Raw genomic sequence first — 24,510 nt, forward strand, 5'->3', positions numbered from 1 at the left:
AAAAAATTACGTATATGCTTGTTTCTTCTGTCCTCAGGTTGTTTTGGCTATGCAAGAGCAAGTGACCGTCTCCAAGGTGCTAGTCACATGATCTGTTTGAAAATTAATTATGACCTATTATTATTTTTGTTTCATTTCATTCATTTTTGTTTGTGGTTTTATTCATATGTGTAGTTTAAGGGGGGGGGGGGTCCCCTGGTGGCCGAAAAGTGTCATTGCATGTAATAGATTGTCCTATATATGATTTTAAAATTAAGAGTTTTCCGGTAATATATTTTCTGTAAAAGTTGTAACGCAATAAAACAAACAACAAAAATGAATGAAATGAACAAAAAAACCCGATATTTTTATAATGGGTCAAAATTATTTTTCGAACAGATCATGTGACGAGCACTTTAGACGGTCATTTGCTTTGCTTGGGCAAAACCACCCGAGGACCGAAGTGGCAAGATGGATATACGGACAACTCCCGAGCAAGAACCAAGGATTGATAATGTGGACCATGAAACCTCATAGACCACCGTCAAAATGGTGAGTGGAGTTTTGCCCCAAATCGTTAATTGTGCAACAATGCCACAACTGCTGTTCTGCCAAATTTTGTACCCTCAGTAAATGGTGTTATACTTGTATAACACTTTTCCGCCTTTCGAAGCCCTCTAAGCGCTTTACACTATCTCGCCATCCACCTACTGGTGACACAGCCTTTATTATATGTATACATATATCATAATATATACATATATATTAGGGCTGTCAAACTTATCGCGTTAACGGGCGGTAATAATTTTTTAAAATTAATCACGTTAAAATATTTGACACATGACGATCTTTTTGTTAACACGCCTAATTGAACACAACGCAGAACATACTACATACCATTTGTGACCACTGAAGGTCATGGTTGCCCAACTTCCCATCATGCATTTGGGCGGAGCAGGAGACACTCTTTTTCTTAAAACGCCTAATTGAACACAAAACAGGACATACTGTATACCATTTGCAGCCACCACTGACAGTCATGGTTGCCCAACTTCCCATTATGCATTTGGGCGGAACAGTTAAGTCGCTACAGTATCATTTAGTGAAAGCACAACAAAAATAATATTCCTATCGCTCAGAAAAATAATGTTCACAAAAAGAAAACCGCTCAATGCAAAGAGAACTGGCATTCCCATTCAAATAGCTATGGAAAATACACATAAATGTTAATGTTAATGCCATCTTTTGGATTTATTGTTATAATAAACACAGCACTTATGTACACTTATGTATGTTGAATGTTTATGTCCGTCTTGTGTCTTTTCTCTCCATTCCAACAATAATTTACAGAAAAATATGGCATATTTTAGAGATGGTTTGAATTGCGATTAATTACGATTAATTAATTTTTAAGCTGTGATTAACTCGATTAAAAAAATTTTATCGTTTGAAAGCCCTTATAGAGTTTCAGAGAGTTTCATCAACATGTTGTGCTCCCCCTGCCCCAAAAGTCAAACTCCGCCTATGGTTTTAGTGCTTTTCAACTTTTATAGACAGCATTTTACCCAAAAATTCCTAATTTTTACATAAAGTAAAAACATAAACAGTACAGGAAAGTTAATTACGTGCAATGATATTTTCTGCACCCCCTTAATCTCCATGTATGCTTTTCATCCTTCGGTTTAAGTTTGTCAAATTGAGTCTGTGGTAGGCCAGTGATTTAATAGTCACTAGTATTATTCCTTTCACAATTAAAATTACTATGAGAACTGTAATTATCCCCCGATCCTCGTGAGGGTAAGGGTCTCGGAAAATGAATTAATGAATAAATACTGTTATTATTAACCCAGGAAGTTTTTTTCACAGACTTGTGTAAGGAAGCACGTGTCTTAAGTCGGTTGCTAGGCGACCATTTCACAACAAACAACATGGCGGAGAAAGCGCATATTGCAGGTTGGTTTTGTGAAGTCATTTCTTGGACAAATCAAGTCTTTTTTTTGTCTTATTTTCTTTCCTACCAGAGCTTGAAAAAAAGATTCGAGCCGCCTTTGAAGCATTTGATTACCAGTCAAATGGCACCGTGGATGTCCGGTTAGATGCTTCTGGATTTCTTAAATAATAATGATAAAAATGAACCCAATAAATTCATATTATTGTTCTGGATGCATTTTCTCAGCGAAATTGGCACCATCATCTATTCTCTGGGTCGCTTCCCCACTCAGGCAGATCTTCACAACTTCATAGCTGAGGTCAGAATTTGAAGTTGTGGTTTCAAATCTCAAATTGAATGTTTAATCCTTTTTTTGGCGGGCTGAACCAGGTGGAAGAGGACCAAACAGGATACATCCATCTGGACCGCTTCCTCCCCGCCATGACCAGAATTCTAGTGGAACACAAGTAGGATGATTTAACCCCAGATTTTTTTTTTTTACGACGCATAGGAAAAAACATTTCATTTTGGAACGTTGCTTTGAAGTGTAATATCAAAGTCATTTCTGAATTAAAATGTTCAGTGGCATCAGACCTATCCATACATACAGTTTTTATTTATTTATTTTTGATGTTCTCTATGGACAATAAAAGCAATATTGTGCTAAGAGCAAAAGTAACTGTCATCTGCGTATATTAGGGCCGTTAAACGATTAAAATTTTTAATCGAGTTAATAACAGCTTAAAAATTAATCGTAATTAATCGCAATTCAAACCATCTATAAAATATGCCATATTTTTCTGTAAATTATTGTTGGAATGGAATTATAAGACAAGACGGATATATAAATTCAACATACTGTACATAAGTACTGTATTTGTTTATTATAACAATAAATCAACAAGATGGCATTAACATTCTGTTAAAGCGATCCATGAATAGAAAGACTTGTAGTTCTTAAAAGATAAATGTTAGTACAAGTTATAGAAATTTTATATTAAAACCCCACTTAATGTTTTCGTTTTAATAAAATTTGTAAAATTTTAAATCAAAAAATAAACTAGTAGCTCGCCATTTTTGATGTCAACCCATAAAATGAGTCGCACCGAAGCGCCAGCAGAGAGAGACAAAAAACACAAGAAGTGGACATGATACTGCTGTCATTTTAATCTGAGCGAGGGATGTGCGTTAATTGCGTCAAATATTTTAACCATTTAAAAAATTAATTAACGCCCGTTAATGCGATATTTTTGACAGCCCTAGCATATATATAAAAACACATTATAATTGGAATATTCATTATGGACAAATTAGAGCCTATGATATGTTAATAAATCATAACATTAAATTTTTCTGGGAGCGCAACATTTTTGGAACGCAACATTTTCAAATTTTTTGCGACACATAGCAAAAAACGTTCCATTTGGAACGTTGCTTTGAAGTGTAATATCAAAGTCATTTCTGAATATTTTTTTTACTTGCGACTACTCAAAATGTTCACTGGCATCAGGCCTATCCATACATATATAGCTTTTATTTATTTTTGATGCTCTCTATGGACAATAAAAGCAATATTTTGCTAAGAGCAACAGTAACTGTCATCTGGATATATATAAAAAACACATTCAAATTGGAATATTCAATATGGACATATTAGAGCCTTCGATATGTTAACAAATCATAACATTAAAAAAAATTTTTTGGAACGCAACATTTTTGGAATGCAACATTTTTAAATCTTTTGCGACATAGGAAAAAAACGTTCAATTTTGGAACATTGCTTTGAAGTGTGATATCAAAGTCATTTCTGAATATTTAAGAAATTTAATTTTGAAATAGAAATTTGATGATATCTACCAAACCACTGCGCAGAAGTGAACCAAAGCTCACCAAATGTTGAATTCTATCATATTCTGGTAATTACATTTGGAAATTTGTTTCTAGGACATTTGGTTTGTGCGCAATCCTCAAAATGAATTTTGAAATCCATATTGACCTTCTTGAGCGGAAATATGTGCGATATGGAAGATAAATGTAATATTGATGATATCTCCAAAACCGCTGCGCAGAAGTGAACCAAACTTCACCAAATGTTGAATTGTGTCATATTCTAGTGATTACATTTGGAAATCTAGCAAATTTGGTTTGTGCACAATCCTCAAAATGAGTTCCGAAAGCCATACTGAGGATATCTCCCAAACCACTGGTTTGATGTGCCTTTTGAAGTTGCGCGCACATTCAAAGATTCATGATTGATTATTCAAAGAGATACGCCTGCGTGTGCGCGTGCACGCTCGGGGAGACACACACGCACGCGAGGACACCCTGAATAGGTTAATACCCACACAAATATTAAGTACTCCTATCTTAGTAAAAGACCTATTGTCAAATCTTTCTCGCATACATGCGCGCGTGCACACACTCATCACATACTCATACTCACGTGCACGTCACTGGTATTGCATTCACACACACCAGCAGGCCTGAGTTTTCGAACCCAACCATGCTTTATTGCTTTGGTATCCGAATGGTGTCATATCACAGAACATACAGTGCCTTGCAAAAGTATTCGGCCCCCTTGAATCTTGCAACCTTTCGCCACATTTCAGGCTTCAAACATAAAGATATGAAATTAAATTTTTTTGTCAAGAATCAACAGCAAGTGGGACACAATCGTGAAGTGGAACAACATTTATTGGATAATTTAAACTTTTTTAACAAATAAAAAACTGAAAAGTGGGACGTGCAATATTATTCGGCCCCTTTACTTTCAGTGCAGCAAACTCACTCCAGAAGTTCAGTGAGGATCTCTGAATGATCCAATGTTGTCCTAAATGACCGATGATGATAAATAGAATCCACCTGTGTGTAATCAAGTCTCCGTATAAATGCACCTGCTCTGTGATAGTCTCAGGGTTCTGTTTAAAGTGCAGAGAGCATTATGAAAACCAAGGAACACACCAGGCAGGTCCGAGATACTGTTGTGGAGAAGTTTAAAGCCGGATTTGGATGCAAAAAGATTTCCCAAGCTTTAAACATCTCACGGAGCACTGTGCAAGCCATCATATTGAAATGGAAGGAGCATCAGACCACTGCAAATCTACCAAGACCCGGCCGTCCTTCCAAACGTTCTTCTAAAACAAGGAGAAAACTGATCAGAGATGCAGCCAAGAGGCCCATGATCACTCTGGATGAACTGCAGAGATCTACAGCTGAGGTGGGAGAGTCTGTCCATAGGACAACAATCAGTCGTACACTGCACAAATCTGGCCTTTATGGAAGAGTGGCAAGAAGAAAGCCATTTCTCAAAGATATCCATAAAAGGTCTCGTTTAAAGTTTGCCACAAGCCACCTGGGAGACACACCAAACATGTGGAAGAAGGTGCTCTGGTCAGATGAAACCAAAATTGAACTTTTTGGCCACAATGCAAAACGATATGTTTGGCGTAAAAGCAACACAGCTCATCACCCTGAACACACCATCCCCACTGTCAAACATGGTGGTGGCAGCAGCATGGTTTGGGCCTGCTTTTCTTCAGCAGGGACAGGGACGATGGTTAAAATTGACGGGAAGATGGATGCAGCCAAATACAGGAACATTCTGGAAGAAAACCTATTGGTATCTGCACAAGACCTGAGACTGGGACGGAGATTTATCTTCCAACAGGACAATGATCCAAAACATAAAGCCAAATCTACAATGGAATGGTTCAAAAATAAACGTATCCAGGTGTTAGAATGGCCAAGTCAAAGTCCAGACCTAAATCCAATCGAGAATCTGTGGAAAGAGCTGAAGACTGCTGTTCACAAACTCTCCATCCAACCTCACTGAGCTCGAGCTGTTTTGCAAGGAAGAATGGGCAAGAATGTCAGTCTCTCGATGTGCAAAACTGATAGAAACATACCCCAAGCGACTTGCAGCTGTAATTGGAGCAAAAGGTGGCGCTACAAAGTATTAACGCAAGGGGGCCGAATAATATTGCACGCCCCTTTTCAGTTTTTTATTTGTTAAAAAAGTTTAAATTATCCAATAAATGTTGTTCCACTTCACGATTGTGTCCCACTTGTTGTTGATTCTTGACAAAAAATTTAAATTTTATATCTTTATGTTTGAAGCCTGAAATGTGGCGAAAGGTTGCAAGGTTCAAGGGGGCCGAATACTTTTGCAAGGCACTGTACGTCAGTGCAACCAAAAATGATAAATAGCTCTCTAGCGGCATTTGGTGTATTATGGCGTTTATGACTCAAGTAAAAAAAAAATCATTTTCACATGTAGTTCAACTGCCTGTGAAGATGCATTGGGTAGTTGCGGGAAATGCACTGTAACACATCAATGGTACAGTGCATCAAAAATACATGGAAAATTAGCATTTATAATGGGTGTTTATGGTAAAATAGTCCAAAAAAGGGACTGTTTTTCCTGTGCGTGATAATAAAATGTATTCCCACATATAATTATGACAATAATAATTTTGACATGCTTGAAAAAGAACTTTTAACATTTTTTGGACAATTGGATACCATTACAGCGATTCTTAATGGCTTTTTCATGTGCTCTCTCTTTAATGTAAATCTAGCTAAAACACAAAAGTCCCAAAATGGGACGTTTTTCCCTCAATGGTTAAGTAGTATTAGCAAGCAAGTTATTTTCTGTAATGTTTGCGTGCCTGTGTTGAAGGTTCCCTCCCATCTCAGAGGATGTTCTGCTTCAAGCGTTTGAGGTGAGACCAGTTTTGTCACACTAGAAAAACTGGTTAAACAGGCTGTTTAGGTTATATGTTAACTCATCTGCTGCCAATGACGGTGATAGATGTCAATCGAATGTTTTCTTAATTCCACATTGAGGTTCTTGACGAGGAAAAGAAAGGCTTCTTGGACCCAGATGATCTGTCGCAGTACTTGATGGAGGAAGGTAACCATGACATTTAGTACAACACTGCGTAAATTTTACATTCTTGTCTGGGTTCGGGTCAGTGCGTGAAATTTACATTCTCGCCTGGGTTCGGGTCAGGCGAGGTCTTTACGCAGGAGGAGATGGACGAAATGCTGACAGCCCTAACAGACCATGAGACCAACCTGATTTACAGCAAAGACTTACTCAACCATCTCATCATGGACCCTGAAGTGTAAACAAGCACAAAAAAAAAAAAAAAAAAAAAAAAAAGATTGCCGTCAGCATTTAATTACAATTGATGATGCATGGAGAAGTTAACATTCATAAGTTACAGACCGCACATGAACAATGAGATATGCTTGAAAACAGTTCTACCAGTATGAATTTATGATTTCTGCTCATAATTTAAAAAGAAAATTGAAGTCAAATGTTCTTGGAGGAGGTCCTCAACGCTCATTTGGTCTTTACACACAAATATAAACATGGAGAATAGAATTAGAGGCATGTTTAAAAAAACAATAAATCCAGCATTTGATAGTGGTTTCAAACTTCTACAGATTAATTAAAATCAAAAGCCATACTTTCACATATAATGGGATCATCTAGCGGCTAGTTGTGTGAGACGATTGGGGTAAAATCTGGTGCACTAACTAGGAATGAACTTTACAATAATTAATCATCTTTTTCAACCTAAATCATGGCGATGACGGCGATGTTAAATCCATTTGACCATCCCAGTCCAACTCGATTGGATGCCTATTGCCATCAATACAGCCAGTAAGTTTAAAAACATTTTTTTCTGCATAGTGGATCCATTCAATTTCATCAAATGCCCTACATGCCCCTTTTACGAATAGGAAAAGCTGTCATCTCACACCTTTTTAGCTCGTCGCTGTTGTGTACCCACAGCAACGGCGATTTTCCGCCCTCTGAGGTAGTATCACCAGAGGCACGACTGTGACGTAAGGGTCTTACGCAAGGCTGGGACGGAAACGCTTCTTTTGCCTCAGTTGTGATGAAAAAGTAGCTTTAGTTTGCAGATTTAAAGGGACAGACAACACCTTTATCATGTGCAACCCAGCGGATAGAAGCTTGTTTAATAAAGCTGATAAACAGAATTTCATGGCGTTACTACAATGGTACCTCTACTTGAAAACGTCTCAACTTATAGAATTTTCAGGTTGCGATACGCCCCAATGGGAAAATACTGCCTTGTAACGAAACAAATTTCCCTATGTGCGTGGGTGTATTGGTGTCGCCTTTCCCTTTAAATGTCAGCAATGATCCCTTCCGACCATTGGAACCATTTTCAAGTTTTTCGCATTTTTGGAATGTGGAAGGAAGTGTGAGTTGTCCACTAGTCCATCTTGCTGCCAACTTCAAACCCAAAAAAGTGAATGTTAAAAGAGGGCTTGAAGACGCACATTTTTCTTCCTGAAAGTAACCCGAGCCTTTGACAAAACATTGTGAGGTCTTTTTTTTTTTTTATCAGTTACGCATTGTCTGTCGTGACAGCAGGCGTTTTAGATCTGCAGCACCAGGCCGGCGGCCGAGATGTTGTCCCCCCCGCCCGCCGTCTGGTAGACCTCGGTGCACACGAGCACGGGCGCCACGCAGATCTCGTAGTCGTCCTCCTCCCAGCAACTGACGGGCCGGCTCTCCTTCAGGGGGATGCGCTGGCTGCCCTCCCGCCGGCTGACGGAGAACGAATCGTCCATGATGAGTCGGGCCTTGCTGGGGTCGATGTGGTCGGAGCCGCACACGTGACGGTTGGCCGTAAGTGAAGCCTTGGCGGTGGCCGACATGGTGTTCTTCCACTGGGAGCCCCGGGTCACGATCATGGCTTGAAATGCCAAGGTGTGCACGTGGAGGCGGGTCAGGGGCTTGCCACGCGTCTGGGCGTCGTCGCCTTGACCCGCGGCGTCTTTGTGGCGCTGGTTGACCATGCGGTAGACCTCCCTCATCTGGTCCAGGACGGTGGCGACGCGAGGGTTCGGGTCGGACAGCACTGTGATGGTGGAGCCTTTGAGGAGGCTCAGCAGGTTGGGAAGCTCCTGTTCATTCATTCCTAAAGAGTCTGCCTGAGTGTTAAATAAAAAAATAAAAAAAACTTCCTTGACCCAAACTTCTACAAACTCGACTATATTACAGTTATCACTAGGGCTACAGCTATCGAATATTTTAGTAATCGAGTAATCGACTGAAAATTATCGATTAATCGGATAAAACATTTTTAGGTTAAGAGCAATTATAAATATACATGAGAAAATGACATTTCATCTAATATTGAACCATTTTCAGTCAATGTCTTTATTTTCGATGTACATTTTTGAAAACAGCCAACAATTGCATCTCAGATGTAACTAGAATTAAAAAATAAGACTAATTCACTGCTTTCACTCAAAAAACTAAGATCTTATTAAAAAAAAATCATGGTGCGCATTATAAATGGGTACATGGATGGAGACAGAAATATATATTATATATATATATATATATATTTTTTTTTTTATTGACACGGCCACGTTGTGTTGAAGAAACGTATGCGGCGATCCGTTGCCGACCATTACGGTACGTGACGTCACCATTTTGTTTCGGTAATACTTCACTCTGATCGGCCGAATGACTTCGTCTGTGTTAAATTCTGCTTTTTTCACTCTTCATAAAGCACAGAATTTAGTTTCTTGAACTCATTTGAGTCAACGTTTATTGCAGCTCCACAACTCGGACCATAAATAACGTAACAACACAGACTTCCTGTATGTGTCCATCAACTATATCTGTCCCTTGGGAAACTCAACAATAGTTTGTTACTGTCGTGTTAACAGTGATGAGCTCTCTCGGATTTCCGACTTGCGTTCTCACTTCCATTTTACCGTATCAATCCATGGAAGAAACATTTATTCATCATGATGAAACAGGCAAGTTATACAGCAGCCGTTAAAAGAAAAGTCACATCTGTTTTGTTTTCTCCTAGATTCTGGTAAGTTGGAGAAGTTGTCAAATCATATTATTACCGTAAATATTGTCAGTTTATGGTAATGTTTTGAACTACCAATATGCTATGCTTGTGCTGTGTTTCACCATTCAGTAAAATGACATTTCTGTATCTGTACAAGAGCTCTGTTTTTTGTATTCTTCTATTTATTGGTGCTAAAATTAGGGTGTGCGTTATAAACGGGTACAATAATTTTCCCTAGATTTTACAAGTAAATTTGAGTTATACACGGGTGTGCCTTATATTCGGGAAATTACGGTATTTATTTTTATTGCTTCTTCCTATACGCACGTGACATCAGCGCATTGTCCCGCATTAAAAGTTGTCAGAGCAAAACGTGATGCTTAGAGCGGTCAAAATTAAACGATTACTCGAGGTGAATAGAATTACTCCGATTAGTTTTTAAACTCGAGTTACTCGAGTATTCGTTTCAGCTCTAGTTATCACCCCAGTTTGCGTACACCAGTGTTCAAATTGCAGCCTGTAGGCCTACTGCGGCCCATGAGCCAGTTTTTATTGGCCTGCAGCAAGTTATAAGAACATTCAATTTCATATGGCCTGCACATGAAGCTTGAGCACATCTCCCACTCTGTTCCATTTCTTTAATTTTAACACTAAAAATGCCTCTGCATTTAGCGGCTCGTACAGCATGATTTCTCTAGTCCGGCGGTTGCTAACCTGGGTTCGATTGAACCTCAGGGGTTTGCAAAGGACCCGCAGGGCCCTATTGTCGTACGCTGACTAAATCTAAGCAAAGTGGCGTGTTAAATTAGGTTTTGACTGTCTTGCCACCAATTTAAAGGGAGAAGAAACTGTTTTGCTCAGTGAAAGGTTGACTCGCACTTGGTATGAAGAAGTCCAGCAAACTGATGTGTGGCTGGCTCTAACAAATGTTGAGTTTTACATACTTGAGGGATGACATATCGAAGCAAGTCTTCCATGATGCTCTCCTCCACAAAACTTGCCATCTCAAAATGGACACCGAGCGTGGGAGAGGAGGTGGCCAGCACTTCGGCGAGACGGGAAAGCAGAGCGGCACGCTCGCCTGCCATTAGAAGACAGTCAAACGTAGGGGTGTGACAAAATATCGAAATGGTGATATATCGTGATACTTTGTATCCCAAAAGGTTATCGATATGCTCCTGCCAAGAATCGAGATATCGTTTTGAAAAGGTGTCAGTGTCTTAAAAAATAAAAACAAAAATGAACCAACAAGTTGCTACCAAATTCTTCCACCATAATAGTGTCTCAGTTAACTCTAAGGCTGCATTGACGGTGCTCGACGCCCAATCCATATAGACTGGGAATGTTCGTTCATTCAAAACCAAAGCATTCACAGTCATTCTGTCAGATTTTCAGGGCATTTACAGGTCACTTGCTGTGAATTTTAGGTCATTTACAGGTCATTTTCTGTTGAGTTTGAGTCACTGCCTATTCATTTGGATGATTCCCAGGTCATTTCCTGTTCTGTAACTCTAAATAAACAGGGAGATACCCAAAAAATACCCCAAAATCAACAGGAAGTAACTGAAAATCGATCAGGTAAATGACCTTAAATGGCCCAAAATTACCTCACTGCCTGGCATTGGCTGCCACTACCGGTCATAGACGTTCAATCCAGTTCAAACGGATTGGACATCTACTAGTGATAAACTCATTCCAATTCACAGCAAAAGCTTGTTTTTCTGTTTATTAGTTGTTTGTAGAATATTCTAGAATGATTTCCTGACCAGTGTATCGATAATCGTTGTATCGCCATATCGTCAGATTGTTATCGTGAGCTTTGTATCGCAAATCGTATCGTATCGTGAGGTACCAAGAGGTTCCCACTCAGAGTCAAATGGCAGTCACGCAACTAAATGTCATTCATCTCACCTGACTGGAAAGGAAAATTGTCCATCATTTGCAAGCCGCCCACAACCAGAAGGTCAGGATTAAAGTCTTTGAGCTTCTTGGTAAACTCTTCCATGGATGCCAGGTAAGGGTTGTGGTCATCACTGTGGACAATGTACCTGCACAGCAGCAAAAGCTCAGCTTAAAGTGCGTATGACACCAAAAAGCATGTTTATTTCATATTTCACACGGTGTTTTATGCTCCTGAATGGACTGATTGGATGCGTGCGGAAGCGATCGTTTTATATGTTCAATTTTTGAATCCCACACCATGAAAATGAGTTACTTCCGGCTCCAGACGCAGGATTAGGACGAATGCGAATGTGACGTCACCTGGGTCAGCGTCTCACGATACAGCATTGCTTTACAGCATGCAGATGGACTGCGGATTCAGCTGATTTTGCGGATGAATTCATTCATTTTTCGCATCACGCCAGCCAAACCGCTGCAGGCTTTTGTAGCTGCACCAGGGAGAGGCGTGTGAGCCTGCCAACATCCTGCCATGTTAGCGGCACAACAACTGCACGCTGCTTTCTTACTGTTAGTCTTCGCCGTGTAGTTAAGCATTAATTTACGCCATATTTGTGTCGACCATGTGGCAGCTACGCGCTCCTCCAACGTCGGCCAGTTTGTCCGGTGGTAATTCTCCACTTGCTTGCCCGGCAAACATGCTCTCCTGCCAGCAGCAGGGGATGAGCTGTAACCTGCTCGCCACCTGGCGGGTTGCCGTTCGGCGAAGACAATTGACAACCCCGCCGGTGTGTGACATGCTCCCGGGTAGTTTTGAGTGATTTTTCGCTTTGAAAGCCGAGAACAGACTTTGAAACCTTACTCGGTTAGGTTAGCATGTCGGCTAGCTGCCACGCCAACTGGTTTGTTTACGCTCTCCGAAGCCGGCCGGGGCAGGGAAATGACAAAAGCCTGACTAATTCCGGTGGCGTAAAAAATCGTTTGGGAGTTGCGACAGTAAAGGTGAAGTCGACAGTTTTGACCAATATGGAGTAATTTTGCCATGTCGTACTGAATAAATGCATTTTTAATATTTCATATTCCATTTAGCACAAGACTTATTTGTCATGACCGTACCATTTATTTTGCAATTGGGAAAAATACTTATATAAAAAGAATATCCAGTAAAAATATTGGAGTAGAGAGACTAAAACAATTACATTTTGCGGCTCTTTTCGTCACATTTTCCTCGTTCTGAGTAATTCCCCATCAATGGGTTGAATTGTAAATCAGATGAAACCATGACCCTGCCGACGTCATCCTCCTGTTAGGGATGCTAGAGCCCTATAATGGTAGGCGTGGCTAAATGGCAGATTTAATGACAAATTTCTTTTCATCTGCTCTTTGCCAAATTGTTGTGTATAGTCGAATCGTCTCAAAATATGATTCTAACTCACATAATAATGCTATTTAAGACTTTATTTCTCCTGTCGTAGGCACTTTAAAATTAGGCCTTGGAGAGTCTATGATCAAGGAAAATTTTAGGGTGATTCAAGTCAGTGGTCCCCAACCCACAAAGGTCCGCTGTGGGTCGGTTTTGTTCCTGCCAGTCCAGCACACATAGTTGAACCAATGAAGTTTTTGCTAAAACAACCAGCACCTGACTGCAATCATCTGACTGCACTTGTAAAACACCAGATTGGTGAAAAAGTGTCGTCATCTTGTCTGGTTGGTATGAAATCCTGCACCCACAGCGGGCCTTTGAGGACCGGGTTGGAGACTACAGATTTAAGTGATCGGTGTGGTGAAAATGTAGCCTGATCAGTCTGACAGTCCACTGTCGATGGTTTTCAAGCGTTTTATTACACACCAGTTGAGGTAAACTATAAAACTAAACATACTGAATAAAATTACACATACTGTGCATTAAAATTCCCTAAACTCTTTTAGCTTCATGCAAAAATAATATGGAAGATGCCATCCACGTGCTAACAAAAATTAGCATCATTTTGTAGTATGTAACTTTAAAAAGAATGACTATTTCTACATTTTGTCCTGTGCTGCCAAGAACAAGTTAAAGTACATCGTTACACGTTAGTACGTTTTCTTTTAAATGTTTACATAGTGATTTGTTTTTCAAATTCCAAGTAAAAAACACAAACAAAAAGACAACAAAACAATAAACAATGAAAAAAATCATGAAAAAAATTGAGATCAGACAATATGAAGGGAAAAAAATATGATCAAGCTAAGACATACCTGTTGGCTCTACGTGAGGAATACTGCCCCCACGTGGCACCAGATGGATACTCCAAGATGAGATGAATGTCTGGCTCTTCTACAATATTGCCTGCAACTGGAGACGGAGACACCAATGTTTTGGGGTTTTGTTGCTTGATGCTGCTTTGTGTCATTATTACCGGTGATGTGTTGCGATAGGACGTCAGTGAAGTCCGGGCTGAAGCTTCCCCCGAGCAACACATCGCATCCCTCTGTGGCCATGCGGCCAGCCATGACGGGTGCGTTGCCGCCTACCGACCATCTGTTTCCGGGCAAGTCACGGGACGCTTCTACCAGCTCGCTGAAGAGCGTCTCATTCAGGACAAAGCGCCTGCGAAAGATGCCAAAGACAACGCGAACAAATTAAAACGCCCGTTAATTAACTAAAACAATGCTTTACTGTCCATAGCAAAATATTAGCTGCTAATGACAACGATAGAAGTTCAATCCATTTGAACAGAGTTCATTTACGAAGAAACCATTTTCGGTGAATTCACAAAAACTGACCTTAAAGCGGAAATGTGAACTAAGGTTGGCCAACCATGTTTTTGAATAATATCAATGGCTAAACAATTATAAGCATATTTTCGTTATTTTTTTTAACGCAACCCTTCCAGATTCTTTGTTTAACCCATAGCAACGCCCTTGACAAAGAAAATGCTTTTCTTCGGCAATCTTCGGAAATTACATCACACCGAGAAGTGTGAGGGATGTCCGCCATAGAACAGTACTGTTTGTTGCATTGCTTCTCGGTAAGATGCCACAGCGGTGTGTGGCGATGTTTTGTTCTCACTCAAACGAAAAGTTGTATGAGTGGCCAAAGAATAGCAAGGCACGTAAATGGACATTTTTCGTTCGCACGAAGCGAATGAATTTCACGCCATCATCGAGTAGTGTTCTCTGCTACAAACACTTCGAAAATGCCTGCTTCCTTAACTGGTCTGCTTATGATCAAGGATTTGCCAAGAAGTAAGTGTGATTTTTGGATAGATGACTGATGACTTTGTCAAAGCAGAGCTGCCAAACTGTTGTGGAATGAACTGTAGAAGCTAACAACGTTAGCCAAAAGGTAACTCGTGGCAATCCCCGATCATAGTTGTTGTTGCGTTTGCTAGGTTAAGCGTGTTTAAATTGTGCTTCATCTACGATCTTGTCCGAAAGGGTTAATCCACTGTCAATCGGGAAAGTGGTGTGGATGTGCATATAAGCGGGTCGGCGTCGCGGGAATTTACGGTCACGTTGCCGTAAGAGACACACACCACCGCACATTTATTTGTATTTGTATTATATATTTCCTCCTTCATGCTTCAAGCATTGCATTTGTACGGTTTGGCGTTTCTTTCACGGTGATCGCTTGATAGCCTTCTGGTTTGTGTTTTACGAGAGCCACTGACAGGTGACAATTAACAACAAGCGTGTTGGTTTTAATGTCTCGCAGCAAATCAGCGAGCGCGCAGGTCATGCAGTGAATCATGGGAAATGTAGTCTCGGGACAACACTGAAGTGGTGCTTTGTAATCTGTTCACTTGTGTGAAAAAACTATATTTCCTCACGCCATTAAACGCCACTTCCTGCCGAGAGCCCCAAGCTGTGTTTGTACTGTTAGCTCCATGTGTTAATAAAGAAACAAAGTTGTCAGCACGTCGTGTGTTCGATACCTATGTCAACAAAAAGCTCATAACAAGACACTATGCACGATCCGTTTAAGAGACGCCGGGACTGGAGAGCCGTGAGTAGTAGGAGGCGAGGGGAAGATGAGCAAGAAGCAAAACTTCGCGGTCGAATGTGGCGGCAGTCCGCTATTATTTTGTTTTCTTATTGTTGCCACAATAAAGTGGAGAAAGCCATCAACATTCCCCCCAACGTTTTTATATTATTATTTTATTGCACGAGAGCTGCTGGATCTGCCAAAATGACCATGAAGTTTTTTTTTTTTTTTTTTTTTTTAAACAAGGTCATCAGATAGACAAAAAAAAATTATGTGCAAATGCCTGCATATTCAAATCATGAAAATAATACCAGCCTATATTTTACCAATCTTGTAATCTCGATGGGTCTTGTCACTAGAGCTGGGAATCTCTGGGCACCTAACGATTCGATTACGATTACGATTCAGAGGCTCCGATTCGATTATAAAACGATTATTGATGCACCCCCCTCCTTTTTTTTTTTTTTTTTTTTTTTATTAATGTTTTGTACATTAGTTCCAAAATTGTTCAAAAATACTCTCAGGCTAAACCAAACTACTATTTCAGTATCAAGTTAACATATAGCAGTAAACAAATAGACAGAAATAATAGTAAATAAAAAACTCCAGTCCCCATTCTGTATCAGCAGCTTTAAACTACTTTCAATTAATTTAATGTTGTGAATCAACCGTTAAATTTGTTAAAATTGCTCCCGTTATTCCATAATTTCCCTTTTGTCTACTTTCGACATGTGAAAGTTTTAAAACTATTCTAAAGATAGATTCAAGTCAATATTTAACCGATTTAGGAGTATTTTAGATAAAAAGTTAATTAGGTTTACTTGGAAGGTTCGCTACAACAGCCTTGCAGGGAAGTGTACTGCTTTAAGATGGCGGCCGTTTATAACACCCGCATCTAGCTTTTTGTAGATGTGCTGCTAACACTACCAAATCTGTAATGCATCTAGTCCCATATAAATGATATCCACCGTAACCGTACTTGTAGCAGCTTTTCGGCAGCAGTCAGGTATGTTGTTGTGTTTTTTTATCTCGTTGCATGAGTTGAGCTAGAGCTGTAAGTTGAGCATTGGCATTACCCGAGGGGCCGGGTAATGGGAAGCATGATGTTTAGCTACTCTCGCTCCGTTCCGTCCTGAAGACCGCGCGGCGCGCTGAGTGTTGTGTACTTCCGCTTTACTTCGCATATTTCAATAATCGGAATTTGGATGTTTGTGAATCGTTCTCGAATCTTCCACGGCCGAATCGCGAATAATCTAAGAATCGGAAATTTTGCACAGCTCTACTTGTCACCATTCCATGTCATGTATTCTAGGCGCACTGTTTGCATCCTGATTAGCGTATGGCTAATACATGGTAGGTCCAACATAAAATTCCAACCTCCTCTTCTTCCTCCAACTCTTCAAAAACTTGAATCTCCTCCCTTGCGCTCGATCTATCGCTTATATCGCTGTTTGAATCATTGTTTGAAGGGCTTTGTATGGCGGCCGTATGGACCGCTGCCATCCCTGTTCTCTGTGTGACGCATCACTTCCGGGTTCGTCCCCTTTCAGGCTCGAACTTGAGAAACGCCATTATTTTGTCAAATACACAACATATATTTTTCATGCTTTATTTGTTGGACAATGTTTAATTACTTTAATTGTGACCCTATTTGGCATGTTATGAAATTACTTCACATTTCTGCTTTAACAACTACAGAGATGACAATGTCATAAGATCATCTGCCTGATTTGTAGGGTTTGAATCTGATAAGCAAACTAGTGATCTTAGTGTGATGGAACATGTGCATGTGGGGGAGGCATACTAAGTCATGAGATGCCTGGGGCTCTGTGCATGAAAAGTGTCAAAACTTGTTCTTAGCTGCTCTCAAACTTTATACACACACGAGTGTATTTCAAGAGTAAACGTAAGACACAAAAACTACAAAGTTTCTGGTTAAAGATACATAAGGGTGTAAGGATTTCTGAGGAAAAAGATGCAACATTTTACCAATAATAAAAATTCTGGCATGATTCAATTCAATTCGAGGGTTTTCTATGGATTTAATGATACTATGTACACTCTTAACTAGAGGTCGACCAATATATCGGGCCGATGTATGGACTTTTTTCCAACTTCGGCTGATTAACAAAAAAAACTAAGCCGATAAAAAAGGATTTTGATCAGGCAGCTGTGCGGCCAACTGTGGCTGCTGCTGACTGACTGTAGGACCCGGAAGGACCCTGCAGCAGCTTAAAGGGAGGCTGCTACAGGAAGTTTCATCTTTTTATCTTCTATGAGACAATATTCAAATGATGTTTACTGAGTGGTTCTTACAATTTAGATCCAGGTTAGTATCTTAAAATCACACTTTTTCACATCTCATCGTGATGTCCTTTTTTTTTTTTTTTTTAAAGTGCCTTTCATAATCCATGTGCTTTGAAAAAATATCTTTCGGCCTAAAATATCGGCTTACAAAATCGGCTTTGTATTTCATCAATCTGTTGAAAATATTGGTGTTGACATCGGCATTTGAAAATCCCATATCAGTCGACCTCTACTCTTAACAAACAATGTTCTCAATCCAATCATGTATTCAGAAATCAGGCCCAATCACAGGATCGGAATCGAGTGTAAAAAAATGTTTTTTAGGGGGAAAAAAGTATTTAAGTTTTATTTTGGCCATATAAGTCAAATCCAATTTGACATGGAGGGTTGGCAGCAATCATTTGGCAAAAGTATAAGCTACTATATCTGCTTTTTATTACAAGGTCCATTGACCAACCACTTTCAGTCAAACGGGACTGTTGTGACCAATAGGAAGGCTGCAAATGTTGCCCTAAGTGTACATAGCAAAGCGGCTAATGACGTTAACACAATGACAGTGCGGTTTTGAACAAACTCTTTTAAACAAAGCTTCCACATCGCTTACTCTGCTGCAGCGCCCGGAGCAAAGAAGTAGGCGAAGCTCTGAGACAGCTGTTCGGCATTTTCGATGTAGTCATGATGGAGGGGCTGGTCGGCCGGTGCCAGGCCGATTTTGTTGAGAAGCGACACACCGTCCACGAGAAGGTCCACGCAGCCTCCGAAACCTGCAGGAGGAGCAACAAAAGGGTGAATGTTCACAGTTTGTGAAATATGGCCAGTGATTAGGCATGCATGATGTAACTTAAGCTGGGATGCTACGTTAACCCACACTAGATACGAAAAGGGCTGCAACTGGGCAAAGGTTAAAGATACAGATACATAATACGTCAACACTTATTTACAGACTCCAACAAAGTGGTTGCGTTTCAAGGTGTAAAAGATAGTTCAACTTTTAGCAACTGAATCCGGAAGAATGGGGTTACCTAATATTTGTTTGCGCCATCATGTCACACAAAGGCAAACAACGTTTTAGCACCGCCTTGTAAACATTCTTACGGCTGTGTAATTAACAAAGTCGAGACTAAAAGGAGCCTGACAGCTCGTTCTGGTTGGCAGGCTCCTCCTCAACGAAATAACATTAAATGAAACCCTTTCTTATCCCTTTATAGGACACTCATCTAACCTCATCTTTTATACTCAATTCTGGTGCCTGCCATTGATGGTGCTAAGCATCCAAATCATTTTGACTGCAAGAGGTTGGCTGCGAAGGATTGAGCAGCTAAAAACGGGGCTACCAAGTTGTTTCCGGCTTTGGAAACTTATCTTGCTCTCGCTCCTGTGTACGGGCAAGCCCTTTTCTCACATTGACTCGATCGACTACACAAGGTGCATAGCGTTCATGAGCCACTTCGAGAAAAGTTTCACAATAATTCCACAAATTCCCATGCGGAAACACAAAATGAAAACGACAGAACGCCAAAATATAATGCGAATTGTGCAAATGAAGTACCAAGAATTGTCTGTGAACCAATAGCAGATTATTATAACACTGTAAAAAAAACTGAAAAAGCTAACAGAACCTGAATTTAAGTCCACCTATTTCACTTGCATTTAAAACTTGCAGATTTGAAGTTATCGGTAAACACTCCAATTTTTCAGTAAGCATAACATGGTAAGTAAATAGAACACATATATTAGGGCTGCAGCTATCAAATATTTTAGTAATCGAGTATTCTACTGAAAATTCCATTGATTAATTGGATAAAACATTTTTTTGGGGAAAGAGCAATTATAAATATACATTAGAAAACACGACATTTCACCTAATATTGAAGTATTTTTAGACAATCAAAATGTCTATTCTAGATGTACATTGTTGAAAACGGCCAACAGTTGTATCTCAGATGTGACCACAACAAAAAAACAACAACAAATTCACTGCTTTCACTCAAAAAAACTTAAGATCTTATTAAAAAAAAAACAAAAATATTGTTATTTCTTACCTAAAAATGTCATTACACTTGATAACACACATCACTTAAAAGTTAGGCGTTTTCCCCACGTGTGTCAATTGAATTTCCATTTGTGTCAAGCTAATTTTAAGTTGTAGTTAAGTTTTAAATTAGTCTAAATTGTAAGTCCTGAAGATTTTGAGTTTTTGCAGGTCTGTAATTTGTATCAAAAGTTCTCTTCAACTGTGAGGGACGGAACCTAATACAAAAATCCAGAAAATCACATTGTATACTTTTTAAATAATAAATGTGTATTTAACTGCATGAAATAAGTATTTGATACATTACCAACTAGTAAATATTTCGTCTCTTAGTTCTTTTATAAGAACCCCTCCTGATCTCCACTCATTACAGGAAGTAACTGCACCTGTTTGAACTTGTTACCTGTATAAAAGACACCTGTTCACATGCTCAAACAAACAAACTCCAACCTCTCCACAATGGCCAAGACCAAAGACCTGTGTAAGGACATCAGGGATAAAATAATAGACCTGCACAAGGCTGGGATGGGCTACAGGAAAATAAGCAAGCAGCTTGGTGAGAAGGTAACAACTGTTGGAGCGATTATTAGAAAATGGAAGAAGTTCAAGTTGACGGTCAATCTGCCTCCTTCTGGGGCTCCATGCAAGATCTCACCTCGTGGGGCATCACTGATCATGAGGAAGGTGAGGGATCAGCCCAGAACTACACAGCAGGACCTGGTCAATGACCTGAAGAGAGCTGGAACCACAGTCTCGAAGAAAACCATTGGAAACACATTACGCTGTCATGGATTAAAATCCTACAGCGCACGCAAGGTCCCGCTGCTGAAGCCAGTGCATGTCCAGACACGTCTGAAGTTTGCCACTGACCATCTGGATGATCCAGAGGAGCAATGGGAGAAGGTCATGTGGTCGGATGAGACCAAAATTGAACTTTTTTTGGTCTAAACTCGGCTCGTCGTGTTTGGAAGAAAAAGAAGGATGAGTACAACCCCAAGAACACCATCCCAACTGTGAAACATGGAGGAGGAAACATCATTTTTTTGGGGCTGCTTCTCTGCCAAGGGTACAGGACGACTGCACCGTATTGAGGGGAGGATGGATGGGGCTATGTATCGCCAGATCTTTGCTGACAACCTCCTTCCTTCAGTGACAGCCCTGAAGATGGGTCGTGGCTGGGTCTTCCAGCATGACAACAACCCAAAGCACACAGCCAAAGCAACTAAAGAGTGGCTCCGTAAGAAGCATCTTAAGGTCCTGGAGTGGCCTAACCAGTCACCAGATCTGAACGCGATAGAAAATCTATGGAGGGAGCTGAAAGTCCGTGTTGCCCGGCAGCAGCCCCAAAACCTGAAGGCTCTTGAGAAGATCTTCATGGAGGAGTGGGCCAAAATCCCTGCTGCAGTGTGTGCAAACCTTGTCAAGGACTACAGGAAACGTTTGGTATCTGTAATAGAAAACAAAGGTTTCTGTACCAAATATTAAGTCCGATTTTTGTGATGTATCAAATACTTATTTCACGCAATTAAATGCAAATTTATTATTTAAAAATCATACAACGTGATTTTCTTTTTTTTTTTTTATATTAGATTCTGTCCCTCACAGTTGAAGAGAACTTATTATACAAATTACAGACCTCTACATGCTTTGCAAGTGGGAAAACCAGCAAAATCGGCAGTGTATCAAATACTTGTTCTCCCCACTGTACATGTCAGCATGTCTTGTTTGGCAATATCGTCTCACAGTGAACTCTTTAAAAACAGCGACTGTCTCTTTGCAAATGAGGCAGGAAAAGTTGTTGCATATTTTAGTTAAGAAATAGTCCAATTGCCAACTATCCTTGAAGCGTCGGCTGTCACAGTCAACTTTTTTTGTTGATTGTTGCCATTTTAGAAAATTGGGAGTAAAGGGTCACACGGGGTAATGTTGCTTAGAGTGCTGCTAGGTTTTAGTGGATAAATGAGGACCAGCATTTAGTGTGTAAGCTACATCATATGCTGGTGGCAATACTACTGACCAATTTATTAAGTCTGCGTGCAGGCCAGATGTTATTGATTTTATGACAGAGGCTGGGGGCCGGATGAAATTTGACCACGGGCCGCATTTGGCCCCCGGGCCAGACTTTGGACATGTCTGAGTTAAACGTCTAGTTTTAGGTTTATTCTTATTTTATGTTGCGCATTGTTGGAATCTTAGCATCAAATTAATATTATCAAATATTTTTGTAGTTCTAAGCATTAAGAATCTTTTTTTTTTTTTTTTTTTTTTTTTTTTAAATAAAAAATAACATCTGAATAATAATTGCCTTAATTATGTTTTCATTTAATAGATTTTTAATTATATTTGGGTTTGATTTCGGTCCTCAGTTTTCACATTCGGTTGTCGGTTTTGGCCAATCATTATCATAAGGACGCCAGGTCTTACCAAAACAAGTCACTTGCCCTATGAACCTGTTAAGCCAAATTGGTGGTGGCACTCGAATTTGTGCCAAGTTCCCACAGTAAATTTCACAATACAACTAACACTTGGCACTTTTAGTTGAACAGAGAAGTCAGCAACTGACGCCATAGTTGGAGCATTTGCAATTAAATGTCACAGAATGTTTTAATTGCATTTTAACATTCCATTTGATACGAGAGGCGTTATCTGTGCTAGCCCTTACCAATTGCCACCTTCGGTCGAGCGACTTGATTCATTCCAACTTTGCTCTCTGCACGGAGCAGCGACGACAACACGATGTCCAGCCGCTCGTCCAGTACTTCATTGCTTGGTAAGCGAACCCAATAGGCAAGAAGTACCACAAATAATGACACTGCAGACCCATATTTCATCCACGACGTCCGGACGCCACCTTCCATCGTTCACGGAGACACGGACTAGCTTAGTACTAGAAGCACCCGTTTGAAGGAATTGTCTTGGCACGTTCCAACTGAGCGCCGCAGAGGGGTGTTTGTTTTGTATCACAAGATGTCCCGGAAATACTACAATTACGAATTAGTTACGTACAAAAGTACGTCAATTTATGAATTCAAATGAAATTTAAATGATGTGTAAATACCCTATGATTCGTACGCATCTCTTTGTCCATTCGTTTTATTTGTTTTAGAGACCACTTCTAACATAAAGGTGGTGAGAAAAGAAGAAAGGTTGATAAAATGAGCCTATCCTTCTCCTTCCTTTACGAGGGGGCGTGTCATATTGACAACAAGGCGGAAGTGGCCTGGGGCATGTGTGGCTCAGGTATGCTGTTTTTCTGTCAACACCAAGTGAAATTGTATTGTGTATGCAATACTGTTGTACAAACTAGTGTTGCAACGTGTTATATACTCACATTTACTTGTATGCATTATGTAGCCTTTTACACACAGTCAAAGCAATCATGCATTCACATTCTGGTTAGTTTTTACATATACCATTTGGTGTCATAGAAGTAAGCCCAGTTATCTCAATACTTTTAGGAATACAAAAGTGTAACATGATTCCCTAGTCTACTCAATTCTTTGCTAATCAAATCAGGATAAGTCGCAGACGACCCCCAGAACTGTTCTTTGTCGACCAATGGCTTGAATGATTAAAATAAACATCCACTAGATTGTAAAAAGTGAGATATGGCGGAAAACACAGACAAGACTGAAAAAGCAGTTTCTGCTCTGGCACTCCTCTTTAAAATAAACTGTATTTTAAGCCGAAAAAAAACTTGTGTTTGATAGAACAGTATGTCTATTTGCTGCCATAGCAGATTCATGGACTATTTTTAATTTGTTCGTTTTACCCTGGAATCCCTGTTTACATACGTCGCGCAACCGCTTTTGTTTCAACCTAGCCATAAAAAGAAGGCAAGTAATCGTATTTATTATTCAAAATGTCTGTCATTTTTAGCTTAGAATCAGTAATCGATGACTAATATTTCATTTGAAAAACAAAAACACCTTTAAAAAATTATTCACTCGCATATTTTTAACTTTTAAACAAATGACGTCACAATAAAAAAAATGGTGTCTGTAAATAAGTCACGGATATCTACCTCATAACTATCACTTAATTGTAATTTTTTTTGTTACTGTCGCATTTTCCCCGATATGTTAGATGATAATCGATCCAATTGAAGAAAAGAAAGAAAAAACGTTTAAAAGGCTAAATATATGAAAAAGAAAATCTCTTGATGTCTGCGGTTTCTGCATCGCGACCCTTGTTATATTACGATGTTTCACCCATAAAATTGCCCAAAAATCCGGATTTGGCCATTCACAGCTGTGTCTTGAAATTCGGTGATACATGCTACATGAAGTTTTTGGATCGAAACAAGTTAAGTACGCGACAATATCTCGTTGAAATCATGGAGTCGTTAATTGTGCTCTTTCATGGTCTCACCTCCAGCTTGGGTTTTGCTGTTTAAAAAAAAAGCACATTTTAAATGCCCTCCTGTTCAAAAATTTTCTTCCCCCAGAAATGTGAGATTTTAAGCTTTCCAATGATGTATCACCCATGCAAATCGGACAATTTTATAAATTTGGCCAAATTGGGGGTCTCAGAGCAGAAC

The 24,510-nt window shown here is 39.8% G+C and overlaps 2 protein-coding genes and 1 long non-coding RNA gene across 4 annotated transcripts in view; 2 read left to right on the forward strand and 1 right to left on the reverse strand.

The window, feature by feature from the left end:
* Positions 1–1,859: 1,859 nt before the first annotated feature.
* On the forward strand, positions 1,860–7,351 carry efcab2 (EF-hand calcium binding domain 2). Its single transcript, XM_057827873.1, has 7 exons — positions 1,860–1,932; positions 2,001–2,070; positions 2,156–2,228; positions 2,300–2,376; positions 6,588–6,630; positions 6,755–6,821; positions 6,921–7,351. Exons 1-7 carry the CDS (start codon positions 1,908–1,910, stop codon positions 7,037–7,039), a joined length of 474 nt encoding a protein of 157 aa, XP_057683856.1. The 5' UTR covers positions 1,860–1,907; the 3' UTR covers positions 7,040–7,351.
* adpgk2 (ADP-dependent glucokinase 2) lies at positions 7,058–22,905 on the reverse strand. Its single transcript, XM_057827404.1, has 7 exons — positions 22,633–22,905; positions 18,543–18,702; positions 14,064–14,254; positions 13,903–13,999; positions 11,677–11,813; positions 10,710–10,846; positions 7,058–8,884 (listed from the first exon to the last, which is right to left on the reverse strand). Exons 1-7 carry the CDS (start codon positions 22,826–22,828, stop codon positions 8,327–8,329), a joined length of 1,476 nt encoding a protein of 491 aa, XP_057683387.1. The 5' UTR covers positions 22,829–22,905; the 3' UTR covers positions 7,058–8,326.
* LOC130910549 (uncharacterized) overlaps positions 17,811–24,510 on the forward strand; it is a 30,021-nt gene continuing 23,321 nt past the window's right edge. For both annotated transcript variants that reach the window (XR_009061879.1, XR_009061876.1), the window contains exons 1-2: positions 17,811–17,960; positions 18,553–18,724. This is a non-coding gene — a long non-coding RNA (uncharacterized LOC130910549). The remainder of the gene's footprint in view (positions 17,961–18,552; positions 18,725–24,510) is intronic.

The sequence above is a fragment of the Corythoichthys intestinalis genome, chromosome 1 (genome assembly GCF_030265065.1).
Source record: "Corythoichthys intestinalis isolate RoL2023-P3 chromosome 1, ASM3026506v1, whole genome shotgun sequence".
Lineage (NCBI taxonomy): Eukaryota > Metazoa > Chordata > Actinopteri > Syngnathiformes > Syngnathidae > Corythoichthys > Corythoichthys intestinalis.

Bases quoted from the DNA above. Each gene is read 5' to 3' on its own strand.
- efcab2 (XM_057827873.1), top strand. From the start codon at position 1,908: ATGGCGGAGAAAGCGCATATTGCAG. The intron at 2,229-2,299 runs GTCAGAATTTGA...GGGCTGAACCAG, and splicing joins TTCACAACTTCATAGCTGAG to GTGGAAGAGGACCAAACAGG. The intron at 2,377-6,587 runs GTAGGATGATTT...CCTGTGTTGAAG, and splicing joins AGAATTCTAGTGGAACACAA to GTTCCCTCCCATCTCAGAGG.
- adpgk2 (XM_057827404.1), bottom strand. From the start codon at position 22,828: ATGGAAGGTGGCGTCCGGACGTCGTGGATGAAATATGGGTCTGCAGTG. The intron at 11,814-13,902 runs GTATGTCTTAGC...GCTGCTGTGCAG, and splicing joins TCCTCACGTAGAGCCAACAG to GTACATTGTCCACAGTGATG. The intron at 10,847-11,676 runs GTGAGATGAATG...TTCTAATGGCAG, and splicing joins CAATTTTCCTTTCCAGTCAG to GCGAGCGTGCCGCTCTGCTT.